At 36.3% G+C, this 18,599-nt stretch overlaps 1 protein-coding gene across 1 annotated transcript; it reads right to left on the reverse strand.

Moving 5' to 3' along the window:
• Positions 1-4,704: 4,704 nt before the first annotated feature.
• On the reverse strand, positions 4,705-16,332 carry LOC110709187. The gene is made up of 15 exons (XM_021887401.1): positions 16,192-16,332; positions 14,617-14,738; positions 14,416-14,527; positions 14,151-14,300; positions 11,122-11,226; positions 7,558-7,641; positions 7,109-7,224; positions 6,254-6,355; positions 6,055-6,168; positions 5,899-5,955; positions 5,740-5,806; positions 5,612-5,665; positions 5,455-5,529; positions 5,334-5,369; positions 4,705-5,178 (listed from the first exon to the last, which is right to left on the reverse strand). Exons 2-15 carry the CDS (start codon positions 14,634-14,636, stop codon positions 5,053-5,055), a joined length of 1,218 nt encoding a protein of 405 aa, XP_021743093.1. The 5' UTR covers positions 14,637-14,738; positions 16,192-16,332; the 3' UTR covers positions 4,705-5,052.
• Between the last annotated feature and the right edge of the window lie 2,267 nt (positions 16,333-18,599).

Here is an 18,599-nt window from a genome sequence, read left to right on the forward strand (position 1 = left end):
ACTTGTGAATGTGGAATTTTGTAAAAGGAGAAGGTTTAGAAAAAGGGAAAAAGAATAGACTTCTAGCTTTTAGATAGAGAAAGAATAGAATTAGATGGTTGTGAATGAATCAAAACGGGGAAATACGACCCCTATTTATAAGAAAATAGTCCGGAATCGATAGAATTATATCAGAATTTGATTCGGAATAAAACGGATCCTTGTCGCCAGCGACATAGCCCAGCGCGAAACGACAAGGATCACGCATGGCGACAGGCTCTGTCGTTGGGCGCTGGTTTAATATAAAACGCGCTTTTGTACGGAATCCTCTTCTTAATATAATTAAGCAATTAAAACTCCGTTTTAATTAATTTTAAATCAGATTTTATCAAAATAAAACACTTGTTTTATTTCAAACCAAATTCATTATTTTCTAAAAGATTAGGTATCAATCCTAATGCTATTAGAACTCAAAATAACCTTCTAGACTCTTCTAGAAGATTATAATCAATCCTAATAATTTTAGGAATAATAATTAATGGGCCTTCCACTCGATCATTGGGCCATAAAACCATTTCAGACCCAAATTAGTATTGATTGGACCATAACTTCCTCATTATTCATTGGAATTGAGCTTATAATATAGCATTGGAAAGCTCTTTACGAGTCTAAACCAACTACACTATTAATGGACCCTTATCATGGACTAAGCTAAATTGGACTGGCTATTTCCATAAATAGAGAAGATTTTCAAAAACGGAAATAAAGTTTTTTTATCAAAACTAACACATCACAAGACTTTTCACACTCTCACTTCATTCGATAATCAAGCAATGTCAAAAGTATTCATCACTGGGTTTGGTTTTTGGGGAGACACATTTGGGTGTCTAAACACATGTTTTTAATCAACCCCTTAGTATATTCATTCAAACCCCAATAAATGACCTCACAAGCCTCCCACAAGGAACAACCATGGAAATTAGAGAAGTCTTCAAACCTATTAGTGGTCGTTTGGTTCGCACGAGGGAATCAAAATGGAATGAACAAAGGGAAAGGAGAAGAATGGAATGAAAATACCCTATTTTTGCTTTGTAGTTTGTTTTTAAAACAAAGGAATCATTCCCACCACCACACCACCACCACCACAACCACCACACATTTCATCTTTCTCAGCCGCGTGAGCCTCGACTACCCCTCACCCTCGCCCCCACCGGTTTCCCCCTCCCCTTGTCAGCGCCGGCCACCCCCACCCAGCCTTCCCCACACTCAGTCCTACCCCGACTCCTACACTCAACCCCACCTCGACTCCGACCTCAAACAACCCCCAAAAACCACCCCCTCCTCGGAAATACCCCTTCCCCCGTTTTCCGGCACCCCTAGCCCTAATTTCGCACCCAAAATCTCATAAAACCCAAAAAATCCGAAACCCTAAAAAACGGTTTTCTGGGTTAACGGGTTTTTGGGTGGGGAATTAAAATTGGGGGGTGGAAAAAAGGGGAGGGGGCATTTTCGAGCAGGGGGGTTGATTTTTGGCGGTGGTTTGGGGTGGGGATGACAGTTTCGGGGGAACGGGAGATCGGGGCTAAGGGTGGTTTTTGTGGGGGAGGGGATGCAGCGGTGGTCAGGAGCGGTGCAGCGGTGGTCAGGGGAGGCTCGGCGGTGGTCAGGGTAGGGGCGGCGGTGGTCTGGGCTGGTTTTCCGGTGGTGTTTGTAGGTGTGAAGGTGGTGATGTGGTGGGTTGGGAAAGGGAATAGGAAAGTCTATGGGTGGGGAATGGAGTTGGAAGGATTTGGGGTAATGAGGAGGGTAAAGGGAATGATTAAAAGTGCTAAACAAACATCAACAAAGGGAATCGAGCCAGTTGATTCCCATTCCCTTTCCTGATTACCCCCAACCAAACAGCCCTTTAAAGTAAACCCAAAAGGGTTCATATTCAAATTGAGGCAAAGAAGAACAAGACGTGAATTTTGGACAAATTGATCCATGACTCAATGAAGACAAACAAATAACAACCGAACAACAAAGCTCAAACTCTATACACAAGCAAAAGAAAAACAAAAAGAAAGCAAACCAAATGAAAATTATACACAAAGGCCTAGACTCAATAAGGTAATAACACGATATTAGAAGTACTCCCCGGCAACAGAGCCATTTTGATAAAGGTTATTTTAGGTCATTAAATTCTAAAACACCTTCAATCAAACAAATATTTATAGTACCTAAATCTAACACTAAACAAGAGTCTAGTATGTGGCAAGTCAAGGGTTGATCCACGGAGAACGACTAATCACCACAATCATTACCAATAACTAAACTAGGCCAACAAGAAGTAAGAAACGAGAATTAACAATACAAAACTAGACTAGACTAAGACAAGAGCTAAAACTCTAAGGAAATGGTTAGGCATAGCATTCACTCAACCATAAACAAAGCATAGAATTGAATCGAAATGCAAAGTAAGCAACTCATGTCAATGATTTAAAAGCACAACCTAACCACCTATCGAGGTCAATTACTTTCCCAACTCATCCCTAGCTTACACTATCGTCATAAGTCATGTGAATCGGGGAAAAATTCAAGACAATCATTCAATGGACATTTCTAGATCACGCTATCGCCATAACCTAGTTCAATCCACCGAACTACAACAAATGACGGGCCCCTCAAATGCAATAATTGTTAATACCTGGAAAACAAAGCATTTTAATCACAAACAAGTTAATTACAAACTCTAAAACATGCATAAGATCCAACTATACCACAACCATCCCCTTAGTTTTGGAACTACTCACTAATCATGCTAATAACAAGATTACTCAACAAATTAACAAGATAAGCATCAACATGATTAACAAGCAATCAACAAAGAAAAAATTAAAATAAAGCAATAAAAATAGAGAAGAAAAAGTAAGTATTGCTCATTAATTGATAATGAATGTCTACAGACAAGATGATCAATCTTCCTCTTCAAAATCCAAGCTCATCAATGGTGAAACCCTCACTTTCTCCCTCTAAACTACTCTAATACTAAGCTAAACCTAGATAGAGAAGCTAACCTAAAAACTAGAGAAAATGATCTTAAAAGAATAGTTGATCCGTACAAAGCCAAGCCTCGGGTAATTATAGAGCCGCTAAAATAAGTCGAACTGAGGTTTGGCGCGCGCCCGCGCTTGTGTGGGTATGCGCGACTTGTGCTGCTGGGTGTACGCCCATGCACGACCAGCGCACATCCCGCGCGAAGGTTTTGCCTTCTTTCTTCATTTGTGCCCTCTGTGTGCGCCTGCACATAGGTTTGCGACTTTGCGCTCCAGCGCACCTCGCTTTCTTCGTATCATCTCTTTTAATTGCTTGGATTCTTCTTTGCAATTCTTGACTTCAAGTACCTAAGCACAAACACCAAGGGAAGCAATAAGGTAGGGCAACGGTGCAAACACGCAATAAAGGCAAGAATTCAGCACATACGTTATTTTATAAAAAAAACAAATCGAGATATGAATGCACGCATTATTTGAACAAAACAACTATAAACAGCCTAACACAAACTAAAACAAAGCAAAAACATTACCCTAAGATTGACATGAATGTCACTCATCACTACCACCAAGAAAAAACCCTCCAGCGCCAGATTACCAATAGCAGGACAAGAGGAGACGAAAACGGCGGATTAGTCGTGAATTTGAACCACCACCACAAGCAAGGTGGAAAACAAGTTGTTCTACGTGTGTATCAACCGGAGGTTGTTAACAAAGTCGGTTAATAACCGTATCATGAAAATTGGGGCCTTTCACAACTAGTCGGACCTTGTAAGAGAAAGACTCACCGACAATCGAGAAGGAAGACCTCTTACTCCAATCGCCGGCGGTCCGCCTCATGGCACACAGGAGAAAAGCTGATTTGTAAAACCTAGGGGCTTGAACTCTAGTTTTTGGGGTTTGTTACTCGCGCGTGTGAGGCGTGTTTAAAAGAATCTTGGTGTAAGAACTACTCACGGAGAGAGTGATTAACAACCATTTTTATAAACCAAACATAGGGTATTGATTTAAACGATCTATACTTAGCATATAATAACACAAATATCACACAAAAATAGCGTCACATGTTACAGTTACCATTTAACTTTTTTTTATTCTTTTTTTATTATATTATAATTATCAATAATGTGAATTCATTATACGTAATCAACATTATTTCTTGCACATTCCCATTAAATTAAATATAGAACATATAATGTTAAATAGTTAAAGACTCTAAGTATTCCGTAACTTGCATAATTTAAATAACAAAATGAGGTGTTTAATTTTCTTAAAAACACACCTCAAAAAATAATCATAGAAAATAACTCGTTCAATGCAATGACCAAAAGGCTACTTTTAAATCCATAACACAAACTACCTAAATTTTGTTAACAAAATACCCTATTGATTTAATGAATGGAAAAATTGAAACTAATCCCACCTTTGCCTCTTCTTCTCAAAAACAATCCCATATTTTCAAAATCTAAAAAACAATCCCACATTTAACCCTCATTTGCTCAAAATAACCCCTTAACTGGTTTGTAAAATTCATAACCACTTTTAGAAGGTGACTACCACGTGTCACCTTCTGATTGGCTTTGTTAATTAACTTTTTTTTAAAAATAAAGGAGTAAAAAAACAAATGAATACTAATCTAATTCATTTTTTAATCATTACTTGTATACTAATCGGTAAACTTTTGCAAACCTTAGAGGTACATGGTTCGTTTTATTTAAATTGAGTACAAAAACCTCAATGCGTACACAAAAAAAATATCCTAAACACAATCCTTCCCTATTCCTTCTGTATGTAATCTTTTTTTTTTTTTTTTTTTTGTGTGAAAGACTTCTGTATGTAATCTTGGTTCAACTAAATAAATTTTTTTCTAATTTTTTTACATTCGAAACCTTCCTTGACAGTTAAAACTTTTCTAGGGACATATTGCAACCCTAATAAGTTAATCGCTTTATCACTTGCAATGTTGCAAAGATAAATCTACAAATCCTAAGCACCATTCTTCTCACGAAGGATCAAGCAAAACAAGCTAAAACGTTTGCATCTACATCAATGTGGGATATCGAGCTGTGTTATTGATGGGGAATCCCAATGACTCATAATAATCTTTTTCAGCTACAGCAACACGATCTTGGAACATTGTCCATTCTCTTCTGCACCTTTCCTTAACCTGGCACATGAGAGGTAAAACTAATGTACTTGTATCGACTTTTAACACAAAACAAATATATGAATCTTCATGCACTAGCGTTCATGTGCATTCAGCATGCCTTGAAGTGAGATGCTTGCATGAGACTGTAGAGTAAAAAGACAACAAGAACTTACCCCTACCCATGGTGCCTTTCCATTATTGCCTTCACCCTGTCCAAAATAGCATAAAGGAAACAATTAATGATTAATGCAACAAGATAATTCAAACAAGGCAAAAAAGAAGCCTACAACTTGCCTGGTTACCGAGAGATGGAATCCCTTGATGCACTATCCACTGCGAATCTATGACTCCAATCTTCTTGTGAGCCGGCTGGAGAGAAAGATATAGGATCAAATGACGAAATTGAATTAATGTAGTATGGGAAAAAAAGATGCGAAAATAATCAGAAGACCTCAACACACTTCCGCAAAGCAAAGTCAAGGCCCCATCCATGCACCAAGTCATTCTGAAAGTACACCACAATAAATTTATGATCATAGAAAATAGAAAATAAAAATCCGCAGATTACTAAACAGATACCTGAATCATATTCCAAACACAGCGCCAAGCATTTCTGGTAAAAACAGGTGCCATGATTTCAATGAACCTGGTCATAAGAGAATCAGGGTCTTGTAAAAATTAAGAACCAGTAATAATCCGAATAAAGCCAAGAATATATAACTATATTATATTACATACGCAGCACAAGGTGGCAACACAGGATCAGGGCACCATCCAGGCTTTTCTTCAGTCACTCTGTATATGCAGCACATAGAGTATAAGCCACTAAGTCAACAAAATAATCTTAACATATAATAGATGGCCAGGAGAAGGATAAGTTTAAACAATTCTTACTTGTGAACCTCACTGTCACCTCTTCTCTTCGTCATTTGCCATGTTAGGCCTTTGTCAGGCTCTAACCCAGGCTGTGAAATCTCCAATCCATACTTCTTTGCCAATTCAATGTATCTACAGCATAGCGAATGGCAACTTACAGATATAGTCCACCTAAATAGCATATAATTGAGTAAAATAATATTGTCAAAGAGCTCACTTCTCAGCATCAAAGTGTTCGACCCCAAGGTCTTCATCCCAAATAAATATGTAATCGTAAGCAGCTACCACATCTGGATGCAGAAACCTTTTAGCATACCACCTACAACAGCAAAAAAGGGAAGGAATAAAAAGATAATAAATAAGAAATGTTATAAAAGTATAGCTTATAGAAGGTAAGTCTTTGGGTTTACTGATGTTAGTAGATTACATTCAATGAAAGGGACCAATTAATTATAAGCCTTCAATCATTCCCTTTCTCTCCTCTACTTGAATGGGATATACCCAACCTCATTCCCCTAGCTAGGACTCCAAAATTTTCAAATCCCAAAAGACCAGCCATGCTAACAGATACAGCTAGTAATAATGAAGGGAAATAATACAGCTGTCATAGCAATATAACCATCGTATCTTTCAATTATGATTTCTCAGCAAAGGCAAAGGTAAGCATATTATTGCTTCAAACAGGTCTAGTTTTCAGGAGGAAGGTGAGCATGATAAAGGTTCTATTATAATGGTTAAAAATACTTCTCATAGGAGGTAAAAGGTAAGCATATTTCAGCATTTAAAAATACAAAGTTCAAAAGCCAGTATATAAGAAGGTATCATCAATTGATTTTAAAATGACACCATTTGCACAGTAAGTTAGCAACATACTCAATGTACCGAGGTGGACAACTGAGAAAAGGCATACCTTAAAATAGTATAATCCGTAATTCCCCTTAGAAAAATAGAATATATCAGTCATTACAACAAAAGCACAGTTTCAATCACAATTGTAGAATTGCTTCTGATGAATCACTAAATAGCACCCTATACTTCTTGAAATGGTCAGTGTCAAAAGTAAAATGCTTACCATTTAGTTTGCTTGCGAGTGCTGACATGGATAGCTCGCTTTGACCACTCAAACTCATCCCATTCAGTTGTCCTCCCATCATAATGAAAGAGGATAATAGTAAAGTTCTCTGAAAACTGCAGTACCATATTTAGCGCAGGAGATGGGTATAAGAGGTATAGTAGGTTAGATTAACGCTTTGTTTGAATAGCGAAAGACAAGAGAAAGGAAGGGGAGGGAAAGACAAGTGGAGGAAAAAGGCGAGTTCCATTTTCCTTCCAAATCTATCCAATTTTGGAGGGATTATGCTTATTATAGAGGGAGGGTAAATGGACCTCTCCCTCCCCTTCCTCTTCCTTCCCCGAATCCTTTATCCAAATAAGGGAGATGGTCCATCTCTTTTTCTCTTCCCTCCCTTCCTTTCCTCCCATTTCCTTCTATCCAAACAAAGTGTGAAAGAGTAGCCTAACCTTCTTCATGCATGCATCTACATTGGCTCTTTGATCATAGCCAACGGTAAAAGTAACAAGATATTTAGGTTTACTCGTCAGGTCCTGCAAAATTTCTTCAGTCAATGGATGTCTCAAAAAGCATAACAGACCAATGATTTAATTATTAATTGTTGTGACAGTTCCTTCAGGAAATTAGGAAGCCAGGACAACTAAATAATCATTCAAAAGGAGTGGATCTATTGAAAAATTATCAGAACATCAATTAGTCGCTACCAATGTTGGAGTTTATGCATGCGACCAAATCCATGAAGTGCATTAGAAAATGAGAAATGACAAGGATTCCCAAGCAAGGGCATGCCTGTACTTAAATCCACTACAAATGAAGCTGAAATAAATAAAAGGAAAAATTGCAAAAAATAATATAACCTTTGGCCCGTTCTTTTTTAATAATACAACCTTTAGATTATACATTAACATTACAACCTTTGGGGCTTGTTCATTTTAAATAGGCTTTATACTTGTAACCAGATGAACAGGTTACCTTTGACACGTGTCATTATATAATTTGTCTAAACATTAATTTTTTTATTTAAAAAAATAAGTTTTGATTAATTTTATTTTTAAAAAATAAATAAAACCCCCAGCCCCCTTTCATGTTCAGCCCTTGCCCAGTTGCCCCGCAAGTCGCCGGTGACCAGACCACGTTCCTCACCCCGAGCCAATCTCCGACCATCCCCGACCCTTACTCTCCTCCAAGACCCTACTCGTTGGTGTCTTCTTTGTTATGGTTGCTCTGTTCTTTAATTAGCTTTGCGCATTATGCCCATCATCACCATCAATCATGAATCTCAACAAAATCAACGGTGGAGAGCGAAAATGTTGAAATTGGTGGCAAATTGCTTATTGGGGGCGGCGGATTGGTGGTAATTGGAGGCGTTGGTTGTGATTTGATGCACAATTAGGGTATTGGTGATGCGGTGGGGCTTGCATGTTGGTGCAAGGAGAGGGACGGCAGCAAGGTTGTAGTTTGTAGTTCGCTGTTGTTTGTGAAGGGGAAGGGAGCTCTGGTTAGGTGGGGTGGGGAGTTCAGGCTCGTTGGTGGGGTTTGTGTGAGTTTTTGGTGGTGGGGGTTCGCTGCGGTGATCGGGAAAGGGTGGAATCAGGGCTGCAGAAGGGTTTGGTGGAATAGGGACTGGTGGAATAGGTACTGGTTGGTGCCTTGATGGGGTGTATGGGACTTTCGACCTGGTGGTAGGGGTTGGCAGCAGTGGTCAGGAAGGGGAGGAGGTGGTTATGGTGGTGAGGATGGAAACCGGAGTGGTGAAGCGGTGGTGGGAATAGGTGGATCACTGGTGGTGTTTGGGGGAAGAAGAGAAAAAAAAAAAGTAAAAATAAATTTTTTATTTAAGTCAATCGTATAATCCAAAGGTTGTATTATTAATGTAAAAAGTTATAATATTAATGTATAATCCAAAGGTTGTATTATTAAAAAAGAACGGGCCAAAGGTTGTATTATATTTTGCAATTTTTCCTAAATAAAATACCATGAAATCATTAGTCTAGGATAATACTCCAAATTGTCTTCTGCTGACTTAGGACCATTAATGGATTACAACATACAAATGATGATATGTTGATGTTTCCAATAGTACGACTTTTCAGTCTTCATGGGCAACATATACAAGCTATATGATTCATTATATTAAGGAAATTTGTCAGATACCACCTTTTATAGATGACTTTTTGTGAGAAATAAAATCACCTTATAAATATAATTGGCAAGAACCCCATTTATATAAAAACAAATAATAGACAATTCACATTAAACTATTGCTCAAATTCCAACCAATTCTACTTTCAACCTTTGACCACGCCCATGGGAAGCACTTGACAGAACTTCCATCCATTTTCATCCTTTATTTTGCCTTCTCCCTCCATATTTCAGTCACCTATGCAACTCTTTATTCTTCAATAATTTCGCACAAGAATTTTTGGGTTTTATTTAAAAAAATCTCTTAACCTAAATGCTGCACTAAACTCTAATTAACAATTGTAAAAATCTTGAAATTTGAAAACCCTTAACCTCCAAAAAAAAAAAAAGTGAAAATATGTGATTTGAGAGATAATATTCTATAAGGAGATGAAGAAGATTGAAGTTAGTTTAAAGAGATGGAAAAATAAAAAGGTGGTGGTCGAACAACAAATGCAAGCAACGAGGCAACAACCCAACCCATAAGATTTAACAAAAAAGTAACTAAAATAGAATATGATACATTTTCTAGGTTGTATTTTGATTCGAGGTTTAAGAATGCCGTTGCTTTTGATCGTAATCATGATATGTAAACTGGGTGATACTTGATGGACTAGCTCAATTAAAGTTGGACCATTTATAGAATTTGTCCTTTATTAATTTTAGTTTTGTTGCCAAACTTTGGCTGTTGTTGGCGACAATCATAGGTTATGTGAGTACCCTTTGGGAAGTAATATGGAGGGAATAAGGCTATGTTCAGTTCACATGATCTAATTTGATTTATCTGATTTCATTTCCAAATTTGACCAAATTTTGACTTAATTGTACACTAATCTTTAGGGAAAAATATATATATATATATATATATATATATATATATATATAATGAGATGTCATTAGATTTATATTAACATGTATTTTCCAAATATGAAATTTTCATAATTTTTTAAATCACCGAAAATAAAGATATTCAACAATAGATAATCGCAAATAAGAAGATGACTTCTATTTCAGAGAGAGAGCTAACGAAATATAGCAAGCATGAATTTTCGCTAGCCATCAAGAAAACTCAAGCGGTCAAGCCCTTCCTCAGCTTGGAAAAAGCCAGCTGAAGCTTGTGCTAAACTTAATCAACTAGTTTAATCTAATTATTTCTGAAATTAGTTGACATCAACTTAAATAGGTTGAACTGAAAATAGACTAATTTCATTGAAGGGAAAACAACTCAGAAAGGAGTTTAAATTTGGATGACCATATACATTGTCATGACTGGAAAATGTCGCCATTGGGAGTTAGAGAGAGGAGAGGAGAAAATTTGTGAGGTAAGACCATAAGAGGAGGAGGTGATGTAGGCGCAGAGTTTGAGGAAACCACCTGGCTAAGGAGAGTGGGATGGGAATTGAAAAGCAGTCAACATCGGGGAATACAAACAAAGGACTAGTTCAAAAAAAAAAAAAAGTACATGGGTTTCTTCTTGCCATTCTTTTTATAAGGTGGTTTCTCACATAAAATGTGGTTTTTGACAAATTTTCTAATATTGACTAACCATTTCTCAAGGAAACGCTTCCACTCAATCAACACATGTAAGTGCTTAACATCACAATAAACAAAAAACAAATTTTCATACGGACCACATACACCAATCACATCAGTTCTGATTACTCGATGACTCAAATACACCATGCTCAACCCCAATAGTGCCTTTTTTAACACACATTAATCAAAAAATATTATAAGAAAAGATAGCTTTTAATCATGTATTTTTATACACGTAATTACCTGGGAATTATACTTCTACCAAAATGTGTAACTCCACAAGATAGAAGACAAACCTCCTCAGGCAGACCCCAGAGCCTACGTTGATAGAAATCAGTCTCAGAAACCACAATTCCTGGGGGTAGTCTTTCAGCACCTCGTGGATTTGTCGGCAACCAAACCTGCAATCTCATGACAATTAGATAATAGCATCAGCATACAGCCAGGGCTGTACTTGAATATAATTGTTTAGCAATTGAGAACTTCCACATTAAGGCAAATGATGCAGCCAGTTTACAGCCTAATTTACTTGGTCTTGGATACTATTTCCGTGCAAAAGCACTGTCCACAAGCCAAACTAAGCCATTCTATGAAAATTTTGCAATTTTCTGTCCAAAATGAGTACTTGAGGTGAATCATACAGCCTAGGTAATACAGCCATATTAGCCAACACCACAGAAAAAAATGGTGGACTAAACTACATAGAACAATAGCATAACAATATTGATAAAAAAAAAAATATGGTCTTTCACACTTCCAAGAGCAGCCATACTTATGCAAACCTCTAGACCCAATACAGCTGACAAAATAGTTGCAGTGTTTAAAAGGTTCCTTTAACAATAGCAAGTAGTAGATTGCTGTTCTAGCTGGCAAATAAGAAAAGGAAGAAGTTTTTCACCAACTCTAACTGTGCAGACAACACTTTGGATGAAATTTTGGAGGGAATTCTGAACAAAGTTAGAGGTGTTTATAATTAATATTTCCACCATCTTTTTTAAAACACACCATTTTCCTTTTTAGGAAGTTGCATATTAATTTCACTATTTCTAATTTGTTTATGCTTTCATACACCTTTTGTTTGTGTTCACAGTCTTCACACACCAAATATCCATCCTACCTTTAGTTTTGATATTTACCCTTGTTGCTTCACTTTAACTCTCTTTCCTTTGCTTGTAATCCCATGGACATTTTTGTTATTTAATTCCTATTGTAATCTTTGTGCCCAACAAAAATAGTGCAATTAAAAATTAAAAACCAAAGGACGTACATCATATACAACTAGCATTTGGGGCAGCTAAATTATCTAAAGGACATTGTGGTTGAAAGGCTATTAAATAAAATACCAGGACCTGGAACTAATAGATTTATTTCAGATAGTTGTTTAGCAGCTTGATAGAATCTATCCTTTTCCCTATTTTATTTCATAATTTCACGTGTAGTACTTATCAATTTCTTTAATGCTTGAGGTATGGTAATAATGAGATTATTATACAGCAAGTTCCTGTCAATCTGAGGAAAGCCTAGAGGTGATAAGCAACCAGACAAACAACTATGTCAATAAGGCACTAATATCATAGTAATGGATAGTTGTATCCTAATGCATATGAATCTTATGTTTTTAAATCCTTAAGCAGTGTTACAAGGTTCGCAGTACGTAGCCACGAATCGCGAACTGAGTCGCGCGTATCGGAACGCGGAACAAACGTGACTTGAGTCGCTGCGGTTCGCGATCAGGATCGCTGAAGGAGGCGACTCTGGTAGCAACTAGGCGACTCTGAAGGGGTTCAATGGTTTTTTCTGATATTTCCTTTGCGTTTCTCTCTCTTCTGATTTTATACTTATCTAAGTAGTTTTTTCTTTCTCCTCTCTCCTCTTTTACACGGTAGTACTATTAAGCCGGTAAAGTAAGTCTATAGTGATGTCTTTATTTATATCTATTATTTATTTATTTGTACTACATAGGGTGGCAGCTAGGGTCAAATTCCAAGTGGGCTTTTTATTATATATATATATATATATATATATATATATATATATATATATATATATATATATATATATATATTATATTATTTTCCAAATCAAATTCTTATTAATAAAAATCACCCATATATTTTATTATTTTATTTATTTCGTACCCAATTGTACCGGGTTCATCATGGGTAGCGTACCGCGTATCCGTTTCCGTACCACGTTTCGAATCGAATCGCGTACCTTGTAACATTGTCTTTAAGCAATTTCTCTAACATATGTTACATCAAAGATAGGTTAAAAGAATGATATGATATAAACTTAGAATATCCACTGTTGAAATGGGATCCTAGGAGGCTCATCAGGGATCATATCATAGGATAGTGTTCAATGCTAGTATCACTTTGATTATAGGATTAACTAATGATATCATAGGATGGTGCTCATGCTATTATCACATTGTTTATAGGTTTAACCACTCATATTATAGGGTGGACCTCAATGCTAGTATCATTTTGATTACTGGCTTAACCACTCACATCGTTCTAATCATATCATAGACAGTAGCTTAAATTATCATGATTAGGTAACCGGTCATACAACAACCATCAAAAACACTAAACACAGCACAACAATAAACAACCACTAAAAAATACTTTATCTAAAATCTCTTCCAACCTTCCTCAATTTAGAACATTAGTGATCAATTTGTCTATTTAGGTCTGATTAGGCTGGTGGTTGTGGTGGTAAAAAAAGATTTTTTTTTATGTTTTTTTTCTTTGGTGTTGCATTTAACCAAAGACAAGTGGTTCCACGGTAGCAACTGAGAGAGTCAAGGTCGAAGATAACAACGGTGAAGGGGTGTCCTGGTGGTTGGCTGGTTGTGGTGACAAAAAGGGGGAAATGGAGGGGGAAGCGATGCCACTCACAATGGAGATGGAAGGGGTAATAAGTGGAGAGGGGCATTGCAGAAGTGGAAAGGAAGAGGATGGGAAAGAGGAGGAATAGTGAACTAGTGATGATAGTACCGAGGAGGAGGTGACGGTATTAACAAGGTTTTTATAATTATTGCTGTATTTACAATAATTTTGGTTCCGGGAAAGCCGGGGGGGGGGGGGGGGCTTTACCCCTGCATTGGGAGTTTGATATCTGGACCCTAATAGATTAGTTTTAAGATTTTGTGAATATTTTTAGCAACAATAATAAATCTAGGGGCTCCATTCTTCAGAACTGGAAGCAAAGTCATCACTCTCTAAAGCTGGTAGAGTGACGTTTACATCAATAGTTAATTAGTGACACTCCTAGAATTGTAGCAATAGGGCATATGTCCTGACATATCATGATAAATACATACCGCTGTGTCATTCTGATCATGTGATGGGCCAACCTTTCTCCCTTTTAAAGTAGACCAAACATTCAACAGGGCTTGTGTTGAAAGGCCAGAATATTTATCTTCAATGTAAGTCAGATCAATTGAGGGAAAAAGAGGAGCAGGAAGGTTCATCTGTTACAAATAAAGTTAACAGTCTTAACACTATATAAATAAAAGGTTGTTACAAAAGTATATGGAAGTTGAAACCTGAATAAAGAATAAAATATTCAGGTAGATCACCACATGCCTTTGTCAAGGAGAGTGTAGGAAAAGATACTCCTAAGAAGAAACCAAAGACAATCCCCACAAAAGTAGTTAAAATAAGCCTCATCACACTGTTTAATTGTCTTAGGTTCCCACTGCAAATGAAGAACAGAGAAAAAATCAATTAACAATAGATAATTATACAAATGCTTACTGATGAAATTTTTCAGTGTAAGAGATAAACCTGCGGAAAATAGTTTTCATTTTTTTTTTTTTGTTTCCTAAATAAGCAGTCAAGCCTATAGAGTTGCAACTGCAGAAGCCCTATCCTCACAGCTATGTTCAATCAACATGCTCAGGCCGTAACTGCAAACCGATGGAAGAAGCCTATTATACTCAGATACAATAGCAAACATAATGGAATAGGAATGAAGCACAGCTAAAATTGATATCTTTTACCCCTCACTGCCACAATAAGTCAATAATTATACTAATCAATTACAAAAATTGTATCTCAATCAGATATTTTGTCAGAGGGAAACAAATTTTTTCTGTAACTCCTCAATGCATGCCCTTACCTCTGATGCTATTTTTCAGCTATTCCATCAGAAAATAAATAATATTTATCACATAGAAGATAAAGTGAATTAATGATCAAGTTAAATGAATGCAAAGAAAATTTCAAATCCCATAAATTATTCATAATTGGAAACTTTCCAAACTTTAAAACAAGAAAAAGGAACACTCCAGCAAGCCAAAATATCAACATTAATAATAAGGGAAGATACATGATGCTGATGAGTGCAATTGTAAATTGAAACGAGAACACATTGTTATGCAACTCAAAGTTGTGCAAAGGAACAAATGCCTAGTAAAAACAATCCTCTATTATAAATTCTTTAAAAGTAGCAGTGTCATTCAATTATTGTCCACCTTTTTATTGTAGGATCGTGCGACACATAGTAGTCTTTTAGCAAAATGAGTGTCATTTATATACAAGATTCACGAGGCTACGAGACTCTAATGGACACAAGACCTAGAATAAGAAAGACATTGGATGGGAGCATTTAACTAGAGATTAGAGAGCATTGAGAGTTAAATACCTCTCAACGAAAAATTAAAATTATAAAAGTGTGTGCATTGAATAATCCCTCAACCCAATCTTGATCAAAACCTAGTTATTCCTAAGTAATGAACTCCAACCAAGTTAAGAAGGCTATTGACAATGGATACCAAAACCACACATTTTCATCAAACTGTTGAAAAAAAAAACATCTCAGGTTTTTTCGGGTTTAATTGCAACATTCATCTATTCTTTTATAATTAAAATAATCAATTCATAAGATGATTTCAATGTTTTTCCACATTTATCAATGAAATCAATTCTCATATGAAAAGAATAGCAATAGCAAAACCCATCGCAAATACAAATGCATCCCTCCCCACGCCGGAGAAGGGGCCGCCTGTGCCCAGGGAGAAAAAAAATTAATTTTCATACTTCCATCCTAACATTTAAGAAATATAAACATAAGCATGTAAAATATTAGCAACCAGATTTGATTCAACTATTAAATTAGGCTCCGAAAATCACATAAAATTCACCTAGCTTCAGAATACCAACATAAATAGCAAATAGAAAAATCATAGCAACAAAATCGTTCGTTATAATATTTTATAAATTCAACCATTATGATCAATCTTTCAATAGTCTGCCTTTAGTAGAACCCTAAATTGACAATACTAACAAATTATAGAGACAGTGTGAAAACAAATTCTTGGTTGTGACAATTGATATTCGATGATTAAATAAAAATATTACCTTTGAAGCTGTTTTAATGGAGGAGAGAGCTCAGAAGCTGAGTCAATGGACAAATCAGTGCAAGCTTTAATGGAGGAGAGAGAGAGAGAGAGGGGTGCAGCATAAAAGTGAAACTTTCCAAAGTGAAAAAAATGAAATCAAACAAAAAAAAAAAACTTGTTTTGGTTGTAGGATAAAAATGAATTACTCTTCTTTTGATGATGTTTATTGCATAGGGAATCAATTGTATAAAATAAATAAATAAAAAAATTGGAATCTGACATTAAAGTACAAAATAATTCATACAAAAACTTTTGCATCAAACCGATTTATAATAATTTATTGTAAAACGGCGCCGCCACACGTGCGGTTTTTTTTTAAAAAAAAATTCGTAAAACATGCGAAAAGTGAGAAAAATGGAGGAGAGAGAGAAACTGAGAAAATGTAGAAAAAAAACACAACAATGGAGGAGAGAGAAAACGCACCAATGGAAGAGAGAGAAAACGCAACAATGGAGGAGAGAGAAAAATTGATTACCTTAAGGATTCGATCGATTCGATCATCAATGGAGGATTCATCAGCAAACTTCAATTCATCAAATTGTAGTAATTTGATCCACGATTTTCTACAACAACAAAGGCAAATTCAAACCCCATTGTTAGGTGATTTCGACCTAAATCGCACAATAATAGAAGATGAAACAAAGAATTTGGTAGAAGATAGCATCGAAACTACTCGAAATGATGATGAACACAAAGAAGCAATTGTTTGAACAAGGATAGAGAAAGTATAAACACGAATCAGGACAATGCAGAAGAAAATCAAGTGGTACCTCGTAAGTCAATTAATTCAAATTCAGCACAAACATCCAAATCAAATCAAATTTGAAGGTAATTTCCATACAATCAACCTTGGAATGAAACTGAATTTTGAAGTTAATGTGCTGAATTTTGTTACTCTTTATGTGAACGAATGTTACCCTTTTATGCATTAATGCATAAAGGTGACCCTTTTATGCATTAATGTGTAAAGGTAACCCTTTTAATGCATAAAAAAACTGAAGGGAAATTCTCAATGGTAGCCACGTACTATTGCTTCTTTCCAATGGTAGCCAATTTTTTTTCGATTCTCAATGGTAGCCTTCAACTTTTTTAAAGATTCAACCATAACCGCATTTACTAAATAATGTTAAGTAACTGTTAAGTTAACTAGAGTTTAACAAAATAATTGTTAAATTTAACTACAGTTAAACATTTTTTCTTTCCTTCCCTTCATCTTCATGGCTGCCACCCATCCCCATTTTCTTCATCTTCTTCCTCCCTTCATGGCTGCCATCCCTAACTCTTTCCTCCGTTCTAGCCCACCGGCACCGGCCAACCCCCACCCACTGCCACTTCCCCCCGACATCCCATGTCCCCCTTTCAAACACATCACCCCTTCACCCACACCCCCAAATGCACTCGCGATGGTTCCGTTCAAACTTGGGGACATTAATGGCAGAAACTCACACGCCACCACAATCATCATCTCGACGAATATTCAGAAAAATTTGATCGTCTAAAAGAAGGTAATCGTTCGATAGCAACCCAAATAAGGTCGTCTTCGTCTTTAGCATTCGATTCGGAGTTGGAAATTAGGGCTTGATTGAGTTGAAGTTTGATGAAATTGGGGAAATTGATTAAGGATTTCTACAATTTGCAAATGCATTGGAAGCGTAGAAGTGATTTAACGGGTTAGCGTGAGACAATTTGGGCGGTTACTTCAGTCATGAGTATCGCCATTGTTGACTTAGCTCGAGCTTGAAAATCAGAGTGGGTGGGGGAAGAAGATGATTGGGGTCGGGTCTTGGTTAAGGGCTGGGGTAAAATTGGCGGTGGAGGAGATTGGGGAAAGGGTTGGTGGCTGGTGTGGAGGGTTGTTTTATTTTTTATTTATTTTATGTTTGTATTATTTTTACTTGTATTTTATTTATTTTTATTTTAAAAAAAGTTAACCTTGGTTTGAAATAAGGTTAGATTTAACATAAATGTAACGGAAGTTTATAAATGAGGTTACAATTGAAACTTTTAAAAAGTTGGAGGCTACCACTGAGAATCGAAAAAAAAATTGGCTACCATTGAGAATAAGCAATAATACGTGGTTACGATTGAGAATTTCCCAAAACTGAATTGAACCTTTTACCTGCATGAAATAACTCTTTTTACCTACTTCAAGTGTTTGTCCCTTTTATGTAATTATTATGCATAAAGGTGACCCTTTTTATGCATAAAGGTCACCCTTATTATGATAAAATGTAACCCTTTTTATACATAAAGTTGACCTATATTATGCATAAAAGTGATCCTTATTATACATAAACGTAACCCTTTTTATGCATAAAGGTGATCCTTTTTATACATAAAAGTAACCCTTTTTATGCATAACGGTGA

The sequence above is a fragment of the Chenopodium quinoa genome, unplaced genomic scaffold (genome assembly GCF_001683475.1).
Source record: "Chenopodium quinoa cultivar QQ74 unplaced genomic scaffold, ASM168347v1, whole genome shotgun sequence".
Lineage (NCBI taxonomy): Eukaryota > Viridiplantae > Streptophyta > Magnoliopsida > Caryophyllales > Amaranthaceae > Chenopodium > Chenopodium quinoa.

What these genes read in the sequence shown, in the direction of transcription:
- LOC110709187 (XM_021887401.1), bottom strand. Translation starts at nt 14,636, where the DNA reads ATGAAAACTATTTTCCGCAG. An exon ending in CTACACTCTCCTTGACAAAG is followed by an intron (nt 14,301 to 14,415) that starts GCATGTGGTGAT and finishes TATTTGTAACAG; the next exon opens with ATGAACCTTCCTGCTCCTCT. An exon ending in TTCCATCTCTCGGTAACCAG is followed by an intron (nt 5,370 to 5,454) that starts GCAAGTTGTAGG and finishes TATTTTGGACAG; the next exon opens with GGTGAAGGCAATAATGGAAA.